The sequence below is a fragment of the Stenella coeruleoalba genome (assembly GCF_951394435.1).
Source record: "Stenella coeruleoalba genome assembly, chromosome: 19".
In the NCBI taxonomy this organism is placed as follows: Eukaryota; Metazoa; Chordata; class Mammalia; order Artiodactyla; family Delphinidae; genus Stenella; species Stenella coeruleoalba.
Genome location: NC_137165.1, coordinates 25,744,190 through 25,756,361, shown reverse-complemented (window position 1 = coordinate 25,756,361; position 12,172 = coordinate 25,744,190). Strand labels below are relative to the sequence as shown.

At 34.0% G+C, this 12,172-nt stretch overlaps 1 protein-coding gene across 1 annotated transcript; it reads left to right on the top strand.

The window, feature by feature from the left end:
- The first annotated feature begins 830 nt into the window (after nt 1–830).
- On the top strand, nt 831–2,245 carry LOC307177628 (14-3-3 protein theta-like). Its single transcript, XM_079904946.1, has one exon. The coding sequence runs from the start codon at nt 1,022–1,024 to the stop codon at nt 1,880–1,882; it is 861 nt and encodes a 286-aa protein (XP_079761072.1). The 5' UTR covers nt 831–1,021; the 3' UTR covers nt 1,883–2,245.
- Nucleotides 2,246–12,172: the final 9,927 nt, after the last annotated feature.

The window sequence follows — 12,172 nt, the reverse complement described above, 5'->3', positions numbered from 1 at the left end:
TTACAATGATAATAGAATTCATTGTGATCACTTTATTTTATTTGCTTTCATTCCTATAAGAAGTCTTCCTGTATTAGTCAGTTGGTGGATTAAAGAAATATACCCAGAAAACAATTGAATACCCAGAAATTAATTGAAAGATAATTATATTTTTACTCAAGAATCATAAAGAAACTTAAAATTTTATAATTCTGAACACCATCAATATATCTTTTTCTCTCCAATTATTTATATCATCATATAATCTTTGGATTATTGGGAAATATTGCATAATGCTATTTTTGTATGATTTTTATTCACCTCCATCTCTTCCCAGATCAAGTACTTTTCTTTGATGTAAGCACTATACAGTTGGCACTCCCTATCCCAGGAAGCAGAATCTGTGAGTAGAGGGGGCCAACTGTACTATGCTGCTTTATATAAGGGACTTGAGCCCAATGGATTTTGGTAACCATGGTGGAGGGACTTAGAACAAATCTCCCGCAGTTGAGGGGGTGGGGAATGGAACTACTGTACATAGCTAATTTTACACATTCCTGGAGATCCCACAGAAGTGTTCTTTTTTTCTGGCTCTCACTGTTTTTCTATAATGGTCTTTTGTATTCTCTTTTTCTCCTCTTCATTACTGTTAATGAAGAGGCTATGCACCATATGTCATTTGAAGGGGCTCTCAATGCCAAAATATGGGACAATTAGGCAAAAAATAAATAATATAATATTGAATTATAATCCACAGAAGAAAACAAATATCCATGAGGCCATATTGATATAAATAATAGTAGAATAAACACATAAATGAAATAAATGGATAATTATTTCTTACATAACATTCCAATTAAATGTAGAATGAATGAATGGAATACAAAATCACCCTTTGGGGAGACGGGAGGGTCCTCGGCTAAAGCCAAAGGCGGATCAAAGGGGTGGGACTTGCGCCGCGGCCGCGGAGACATGAAGGCCCTCCGCACTCCTCCTCGGCATCCGGGTCAGTGCTCACCCTCGCTGTCCTGTCCCCGGCCCCATGGAGAAGACGGAGCTGATCCAGAAGGTCAAGCTGGCCGAGCAGGCTGAGCGCTACGATGACATGGCCGCCTGCATGAAGGTCGTGACGGAGCAGGGCTCCGAGCTGTCCAACGAGGAGCACAACCTGCTCTCGGTGGCCTACAAGAACGTGGGCGGGGGCCGCAGGTCCGCCTGGAGGGTCATCTCGAGCATCAAGCAGAAGACCGACACCTCTGACAAGGAGCTGCAGCTGATTAAGGACTATCGGGAGAAAGTGGAGTCCGAACTGCCGTCCATCTGCACCACGGTTCTGGAATTTTTGGATAAGTATTTAATAGCCAATGCAAACAATCCAGAGAGTAAGATCTTCTATCTGAAGATGAAGGGAGATTACTTCCGGTACCTTGCTGAAGTTGCTTGTGGTGATGATCGGAAACAAACGATAGATAATTCCCAAGGAGCTTACCAAGAGGCTTTTGATATAAGCAAGAAAGAGATGCAACCCACACACCCAATCCGCCTGGTGTTGGCTCTTAACTTTTCTGTATTTTACTATGAGATCCTTAATAACCCAGAACTTGCCTGCACACTGGCTAAAACAGCTTTTGATAAGGCCATTGCAGAACTTGATACACTGAATGAAGACTCATACAAAGACAGCACCCTCATCATGCAGTTGCTTAGAGACAACCTAACATTATGGACATCAGACAGTGCAGGAGAAGAATGTGATGCGGCAGAGAGGCAGAGAACTAAGTGCATACAGGGTGTCATCCTTCTTCCCCTCAAGAAACCTTTTTACTCATCTCCATTCCTTATTCCATTTGGATTTCCTATAGCAAAGAAACCCATTCATGTGTATGGGATCAACTGTTTATAGTCTTTTCACACCACAGCTTTGGGAAAACTCCATTCCTTGATTTGTGTTTGTCTTGGCCTTTCTGGTGTGCAGTTACTGCTGTAGAAAAGTATTAATAGCTTCATTTCATATAAACATAAGTAACTTCCAAACACTTATGTAGAGGACTAAAAATGTATCTGGTATTTAAGTAATCTGAACCAGTTCTGCAAGTGACTGTGTTTTGTATTACTGTGAAGATATGAAAATGTAGTTAATTACAGTTTAAAGAGTGTTCTGCATAACTTCCTGATTTCTACATTCCCTCCCTTAACTCTTCTTTGGGAGTTTTCTTTCAGTAAAGCAACTTTTCCATCCTCTTAATATATTCCTTTTTGGTAGGAAACCAGAAGTATTAGATTGAATGGAAAAGCAGTTGACATTCTGAGGCTGGAGGTCACAAATTAAAATGCCTCCTGTATCATATATGATGGAGGTCTTGCATATCTGTGACAACAGGGAGTTTCCTCATTCATTCTTCATTTGCTGTTGTTTAAGTTGACAACTTCCCTTCCCAATAAAAATTCACTTACACCTCCTGCCTTTGTAGTTCTGGTATTCACTTTACTATGTAATAGAAGTAGCATGTTGCTGCCAGAATACAAGCATTGCTTTTGGCAAATGAAAGTGCATGTCATTTCTTAATACACTAGAAAGGGGAAATAAAATACACAAGTCCAAGTCTAAAACTTTAGTACTTTTCCAGGCAGATTTGTGCACATGTGAGAGGGTGTCCAGTTTGTCTAGTGATTGTTAGAGAGTTGGACCACTATTGTATGTTGCTAATAATCATCGACTGTAGTCCCAAAAAGGCCTTGTGAAAATGTTATGCCCTATGTAACAACAGAGTAACATAAAATAAAATTACATTTTATAAACCAAAAAAAAAAAAAATCACCCTTTGGCAAATACCAGAGTAATAATTTATTGTGTCAACATACACTAAAATCAATAGGCAAAGGTATAATGAAAATCAGGATATTTACATCATCTCAAATATCTCACCACAATACTACTTATTAATTATAAAGGAAGAATAGTATTTTTACAGTAGAGAAAGCTGTGAGACACCACTTTAAAAATTAACATTACCAATAATGAGACAAATTGTCATCATGTGCCTCCTCATATGATACACTGAGTAGAACATAGTATTAATTGGGTGATATTAAAAGAAAATAGCCTTTAATTAAGAATGTAAGCAGTTATGAGTTCCCACTCTTCTCTAACAACAAATAGAAAGCTGAACAGACAGAAAAATCAATAAATCTCCTCAAATCTATAAGACAAGGAAGGACATAGAGTAAACTGCTGCCCCCGAGCTTGGAGGGGATAAACAAATACAGGGAGTCGTGGCTTATTGGAACAGAGACTCACAAATGGAAACTGTCATGGAAACCAGGGCTAGCAAAGGAAACACTAAAGTGTAATTGATGAATTGCTGGAGACTCAGTGTGGGCAACTCTGAGAGGTTAAAAAAAATTCTAGGGAGTCCCAGGCATAGGGAAGCCCCCAAATTTTGTGAGACTTACATTCAAGAGCTTCACCAGGATCTCACAATAAGTGAGGGAAACCCCTTCATGTTTTCTAGTTCCAGAAAAAGAACCATTATGAAATACTCTAGAGTACTCTGTTCTTATCAAGGCCTGCCAGCAGGGAAAACTAGTTAGACAGAACCTAACCTGTTGGGGTTTTATAGAAATCTAATTGACCTCTGGTGAGTGAAATATACAACTCCAGTGAGCTCTAGCCTTCCACATGAGAGAAGGGAAATAACCAACTGCAACCCACTCTAGCCCTCCTGTCCTATCTGAGGGGGGATAAAACACTGAGACACACTTGTGGAAATCAGAGTCCAGTGCATAACCTCATTAAAAGACTGAGACTTAATTCTGGGACTATAGAATGCTCCTTTCCCCTCAAAACTTACCAACACATTTCTAAAGGCTTATTTATAGTAGTTCACTTTACCCAGGAACATCATATCTGGCTATGAAGAAAAAAGTTACAAGGCATACTAAAAGATATAAAATATAATTTGAAGAGATAGAGCAAGCATTGGAATCAGACATAACAGAAATGTTGGAATTACCAGATCAGGAATTTAAAACAACTATGAAGAGTATGATAAGGGCTCTGCTGGATAAAGTAGACATCATGCAAGAACAGATAGGCAAAGTAAACAGAGAGATGGAAATCCTAAGAAAGAACTAAAAGGAAATGCTAGAGACCAAAAACACTGCAACAGAAATGAAAAAAGCATTTGATGGTCTTATTAGTAGAGTGGACACCACTGAGGAAAGAACCTATGAGCTTGAGGAGATTTCAGTAGAAAACTCCAAAACTGAAAAGAGAATAAAGACTGAAAAACAAAGAATAGAATATCCGAGGACTACAGGACAAGTAAAAAAAAAAGGTGTAACATACATGATATAACAGCAATAACAGCAGAAGAATAAAGAAAAGAACAGTGAAATATTTGAAACAATAATGACTGACAATTTCCCCAAATTATTATCAGAAATCAAACCACAGATGTATGTTTTTATGTATGTGAAGTAAATGACAGAAATTATATAAAGAATGAAAGAGGTGGAATCAGAAATGTTTTGTTATAAGATATTCACACTATCTGTGAAGTGATATTGTGTTATTTGAAAGTGAACTTGGATTAGTTGAAAGTGTATATTGTGAACTTGAGGACAACCACTAAAAAAATAAAGTAAAATAAAAATAAAGGTGGGGGGAGAAGTATAACGGATATGTTGAGAAAAAGAGATGATAAAATTATTTTAAAATGCTCAATTAAAACCACAAAATGCAAAAAAAAAAGACATAAGTAGGAGTAAAGAACAAGGGCAACAAATAGGAACAGTAGCAAATATAGTAACTATTAATCCAACTATATCAATAATCGCTTTGAAAGTTAATGGCCTTAGTGCACCAATTAAAAGATAGAGATTGTCACAGTGGATCAAAAAGCAAAACCCAACTATATATGTTGTTTACAAGAAACTTGCTTTGGATATAAAGACATATATATTAAAAATAAACAGATGGAGAAAAGCATGCCATGCTAACACAAGTCAAAAAAAGCAAGGGTAGCTGTATTAATTTCAGAGTAGATTCAAAACAAGGAAGGTTATTAGGGAAAAAGACAAGTATTACAAAATGATAAAGGGGTCAATTCTCCAAGGAGACATAATGATCTTCAAGATCTACAACGGAGCATCAAACTACATGAGGCAAAAACTAATAGAACTGCAAGAAGAAATAAATGTATCCACTATTCTTAGTTGGAAACATCAATATCCCTGTAGCAGAAATGGACAGATCTAGCCCGCAGAAAATTAATAAGGACATAGCTGAACTCAACAACACCATCAATCAACTAGATATAATTGACATGTATAGACTACTTTATCCCAAAACAGCAGAATACACATTTTCCTCAAGCTCAAATGGAATATTCACCAAGGTAAACCACAGTCTGGGCAATAAAATACACCTTAACAAATTATAAGAGGAGAAATCATAATACCTGCTCTCAAACCACAGTGGAATTAAACTAGAAATCAATAACAGAAAGATAACTGGAAAATCCAAAAATACTTAGAGACTAAATAACACCATCCTAAATAGCACAAGGGTCAAAAGAGAAATCTCAAGAGATTAAAAAAATAATTTTGAACTAAATGAAAATGAAAACATAAAAGCAAAATTTGTGGCATGCAGCAAAAAAGCAGAGCTCAGAGGGAAATTTATAGCACTGAATGTAAATATCAAAAAGGAAGAAAAATCTAAAATCAATAATCTGAGTTTTCACCTTAGAAAATTAGAAAAATAAGAGCATATTAAATTAAAAAATCCTAAGGATTAGAGAATAAATCAATAAAATTGTACATAGAATTCAACAAAACAAAAAGCTGATTCTTTTATGAGCAGACCAATTACCAATAATAAAATTGAACCAGTAACAACAACAACAACAAAAAATCCCAGCAAAATAGATAGGTGCTAACTATTCTTTATGAAATTCACCTGTAAAGATGTCTGTTCCTAGACTTTTGTTTGCTAGGATTTTTTATTTTTTTGACATAAATCACAACAAGATCTTTATTGATCCACCTCCTAGAGTAATGAAAATAAAAACAAAAATAAACAAATGGGACCTAGAGAAACTTAAAACCTTTTAAACAACAAAGGAAACCATAGACAAAACAAGAGAACCCTTAGAATGGGAGAAAATATTTGCAAATGAAGCTACCAACAAGGGATTAATCTCCAAAATATACAAACAGCTTATGCAGCTCAATATCAAAAAAACAAATAATCAAAAAATGGGCAGAAGATCTAAATAGATATTTCTCCAAAGAAGACATACAGATGGCCAAAAAACACATGAAAAAAATGCTTAACATCACTAATTATTAGGGAAATACAAATCAAAACTACAATGAGGTATTACTTCACACAGGTCAGAATGGCCATCATCAAAAAATCTACAAATAAATGATGGAGAGGGTATGGAGAGCAGGGAACCCTCCTACATTGTTGGTGGGAATGTAAATTGGTACAGCCACGATGGAGAACAGTATGGAGTTTCCTTAAAAAACTAAAAATTTAACTACCATATGACAGAGCAATCCTACTCCTGGGTTATACCCAGAGAAAACCATAATTCAGAAACATACATGTACCTCAATGTTCATTGCAGCATTATTTACAATAGCCAGAACATGGAAGCAACCTAAATGTCCATCAACAGGGGAATGGATAAAGAAGATGCAGTACATATATACAATAGAATATTACTCAGCCATAAAAGAGAGCAAAATAATGCCATTTGCAGCAACATGGTTGGACCTAGAGATTGTCTTTATGAGTGAAGTAGGTCAGACAGAGAAGAAGAAATATCATGTGATATCGCTTATATATGGAATCTAAAAAAAAAAAAAAGGTACAAGTGAACTTATTTACAAAACAGAAGGTTTTGTATATAGTTACACACTACTATATATAAAATAGATAACTACTAAGAACCTGCTGTATAGCACAAGGAACTCTGGTCAGTACTCTGTAATGGCCTATATGGGAAAAGAATCTAAAAAAAAAAAAGTGGATATCTGTATATGTAAAATTCATTCACTTTGCTGTACAACTGAAACTAACACAACATTGTAAATCAACTATGTTCCAAATTTTTTTTAATTAAAGAATAGTTAACACCTATCCTTCTCCAACTATTATAAAAAAAGTTAAGAGGAAGGCATGCTTTTGAACTCATTTTACAAGCCTAAAATGAGTATCAGTATAACCTGATACCAAAATCAGACAAAGACACCATACACACACAAACAAATACAGGCCAATATTATTGATGAACATATATGAAAAAATCTTCAACAGAATATTAGCAAACTGAATTCAACAATACATTAAAGGGAACATACACAATGAGGTAGTGGGAATTATCCCAGAGATGCAAGGAAAGTTCAATATCTGCAAATCAATCAGTACGATACACCACATTAACAACTTGAAAAATAAAAGTCATATGATCATCTCAATAGACAGAAAAGGCTTTTGACAAAATTCAACAGCCATTTATGATAAAAACTCTCAACAAGGTAAATATAGAGGGAAAATACCTCAACATAATAAAGGCTGTATATGAAAAACTTACAGCCAACATCATACTCCATAGTGAAAACCTGAAAACATTTCCTCTAAGATAAAAAACAAGGCAAGGATGCCCACTCTTACCACTTTTATTCAACATAGTTCTGGAAATCAAAGCTACAACAAACGATAAAAAGAAATAAAAGAAACCCAAATTGGAAAGGAAGAAGTAAAACTATCTGCAGGTGGCATGATGTTATATATTTAAAATCCTAATAATGCCACCAAAAAAATATAATTACCAAATGAATTCAGTACATTTACAGGTTACAAATTAATATACAGAAATCTATTGTGTTTCTACATACTAATAACAAACTATCAGAAAGAGAAATTAAGAAAACAATCCCATCAAAAAGAATAAAATACCTAGGGATAAATATAACCAAGGAGTTAAAAGAGCTATACTTAGAAAACCATAAAACATTGATGAAAAAAAAAAATTAAAGACAACACAACAAATTAAGCTATACTGTACTCATGGATTAGAAGAATTAATGCTGTTAAAATGAACATATTACCCAAGGCAATCTACAGGTTCAATGCAATTTCTATCAAAATATGACATTCTGGAAAAGACAAAATTATGAAAACAATAGAAACATGAGTCGTTGCCAGGTGTTAGAGGAGTGAGATAGATGAAAAACCAGACCACAGAGGATTTTTAGGGCAGTGAAATACTCTGTATGATGCTTTAATGTTGGATACATTTCATTATATATTTGTCCAAACCTATAGAAAGTATAACACAAGGAGTGAACCCAATGTAAACTATAGATTTTGGGTGATTATAGTGTGTCATTGTAGGTTCACTAACCATAACAAATGTTTTCCTCTGATGGGGGCTTTGATAATTGTGGAGGCTATGTATATATGGAACAGGCAATATATGGGAAATCTCTATACCTTCTTCTTAGTTTTGCTCTATGAAAATAAAGTTTTTAATAAAAAATAAATTAAAAACCCTTAACATTATCTTCAGGAAACTGAACTGAGGGACATTCTACAAAATAGCTGTCTAGCATTCTGCAAAAATATTAAGACCGTAAAAGATAAAGACTGAAGAATTATTCCAAATTAAAAGACACTAAGGATACATGATAACTAAATTCACTGTGTGATCCTGGATTTAATCCTGGTCCAGAAAATAACATTATTGGGCAAATTGATAAAATCTGAACAAAATGTCTATACTAGTTAATAGCACTGGAGCAATGTTAATTTGGGGGTTTTGAATAGTGTTCAGTGGTTATGTTAAACGTTACCATTTAGAGAAATTTAAAGAAAATTAGGTGAAGTTTAAAGGAAATTGTCATATTTTTAAACTTTTATGTAACATCTCAAATTACTTAAAAATATATGTTAAAAAATTAATGATGCCTACATCTCTAACCTTAGAGATTCAGATTTAATTGGTCAGGGATGGGGCTTGGTTCTTGGTTTTATATAAGTTCCCCAGGTGATTATAATCCAGCCATGGACGTTTTCAAATAAGCACATATTTTTCCTATTCCTTTGAAAACTCCTTGAAGGCAGAGTCATCTACAAATTCCTCACTGGACCTCTCAGTGCTTTCCACATGGTGGGCATGCAAAATACTTTGCAATAAAAGATATATAATGGTTCCTTTATATGATACATCCACAATAATAGATACACATATTTCTCATGGGAGCAAAAAGCTTAGTGTAAATATTGAGACCAAGTAGGAACAATTTTATTAAAACAAATATTTACATAGGATCTGGAGTTTAAAATATGGCCCTGAAAAAAAAATTGTTCTTGCATTGGAAAAGAAGTTTGCTTTCTAACCAGTTCCCCAGTGATCTGATTCCACTAACCATTTAATCTTGGCATTTATTAAATTGCCTTATTCTAAAAAAAATACCTTATAAAATTACATGTAATAAAATACTTTTTTCTGTGTAACACTTGGCTTACCTGACTATCTTCTGATCAATTCTATGGGATTTTGTTTCCTCAATATTTATTTTTATATAATTATTAGAACTATGATACCTCATTAACTATATTTCTTTAGTCGGGATTTAGGTAGAAGTCAGCCATAAATTCAACTGTAAGTTGCTTCTAAAAAACAAGTATTATTTGCTAATCAAAGCAATAATGCACAATTTTTTCCAAGCTTGTGATTGGAAAAACATATCCAACTCCTTGGGAAAATTTTTTATAGTCACCTTACAAACATCCTTACACCTGTGTGTAATTGCTATATATATTCAGAAGTCTTTGCCTTTCAAGGAGGCACTAAGTTGTATGGATTCAGTTTTAGATATATAAATAAAAGCAGTATTTTTCTAGACCTCTGGTATGCATGTATGTGTATGTGATGAAGAAAAAAATATGCAATTAAAAAATATTTCCTCACTCTAGGTGGTTATCCCCATTTTCATCTTTATGCAGCAGAATGGTGTGATAAAGAAATAAAACAGAAATTACATTCCTCCCCCTGCCTCACAATTCAAGTAACAAAGAGGCAGCCATTTGGATTTAGTATAGTTTGTTTCATCTCTTCTTTAGTTGTTATTTCAAGTGTGTTCATCTAAGAGAAAATAACCAAATGTCTTTTAATAACAAAGAAATATAGCCAAAAGTCAGTAAACTAAGCCAAATTAAAAAGGGAATTATTTTGCTTAACCTGAGGTTTTATTGTCTTTCCTAGGAGAAAATAAATATTGCTTACTTTATTGGGAAAAGTAATTTATTTGATGGAATTGAAAAGAAAGATTGAACAGGAGTTGGATCATCCCCAAGCAGCCTCATGGGCATAAAACTCAGCACTGTGATTTTGCCATCTCCCCAAGGAGTTGTCTTCCATGAATATATAAGGAAAACTTGAGAACTTGTGATGTTCTCTCTTTGGGAGGGAAGAGAAGTATTTCCAGAAAAAGGTGTGCAGCTACCTATTTGAGAGACTTGAAGACGTACACTGAAAAAGAAAACAGTAAACTGGACTCAGGAGAGAGTTTCAAATACAGAAGAGTGAGATCTCCCTCTGAGACTGTCATTTCTACAAAAGCCTAGCCTTGTGAACTTAAGAGAGTCAAGTAAAATGTTAACTTGAAATTTATACCCTCTCAATCTATTTGAATCCTAAAATCTCTCAGTTATTTAGTGAGTAACTTTTTATTCCTATAACATAGTTCTGTGTTTTAGATGGCATGAACTGATAATTCATAGTAACCTGAGGAAAGAAAATGTGAAGATGACCAGACTGGATAACAGCAATAAGCCATGTACAAGAGATTCAATGGCAATGTATGAATTCAGAAAGTTTGAAAGGATAAGATGAAACTTCATATACAAGTAAATTCTAATAAAAATAAAGCTAGTATGGTTATATTAATAATAGAATAAGTAGGCTTTAATTTACAATTTAAGGTAGGTGAAATCCTCACAGTGCATTGCTTTGACCTCTGCTTCTGACTCCTTTCACTCTGAAGGACTCTTGTGGTTATATTAGGCCCACTTGAGTAATCTATCTCTATCTATTGGATAAATAAATCGGATAAAATATCTCAATTGCTAGAGATATATAGCATCATTCCATAATGTAAAAAGTAAAATTAATGAAGATACAACAGTTTTTAAATGGCATGCAGCTAATAATATATTCTCAAAAGAAAAAAAAATGATAGTTATTAGTAGAAAGTAGACAAATGCTTAATTAGGGGAAAAGACTTTAAAAAGACATTTCTTTCAGTAATTGGTGAAATAGAAAAAGTTTAAATAAGGATATTCCATATTTGAAAAATATCATTAACCTGCCCCAATGGGAACACTTCAGACACTGTAAAAATAACTGCAAAATATATATTATTTTCAAGCAAATTGGAACACTTTCAAATGACAAAATTTTCATAAAATATTCTCTGACTACACTACAATGCAATTAATGCCAATTACAAAAATATAACTAACAGAGCTTCTTGTATCTATAAATTAAGAAATATTTCTAAGTAATCCATGAGTTATAAAAGAAAAGAGAGAGAGAAAAACAGAGAGAATATTTGGTCTGAATAGTAATGCATAATCAATATACTAAAAGTTAGAGAATGCAGTTTATAGGCATAAATTAGAATATATGGAAGGCTGAAAGTTAAAAAGTTAAACATTTATTTCAAAATGATAGTAAAAATAGACTTAAAAATTAGGTGAAAAGAAGAATAATGGCTTCCCAAAGAGATCTATATCCTAATCCCCAGAACCTGTGAATATGTTAGGTTGTATAGCACCAGGGAATTAATATTGCAGATGGAATTACATGCTAACCAGATGATCTTAAAATAGAAAAATGATCCTGTTTTATCTGAGTATGCCAAGTATATTCATAAGTGTCCTTAAAAGTGGAAGAGGTAGGCAGGAAACTGAGATCAGAGTAATGCAATATAAGGATTTGACCTAACATTATTTACTTTAAAGGTGAAGGGCAAATGCCACAAATCAAGGAATGTGGACAAATGCAAGATGCTGGAAAGGAAAAAGATTTTCTCCTAGAGCCTCCATAAAGTACTGCAGCACTGTGGACTCCTTGCTTTTGGACTGGTGGGATTTGTGTCAGACTTCTGACCT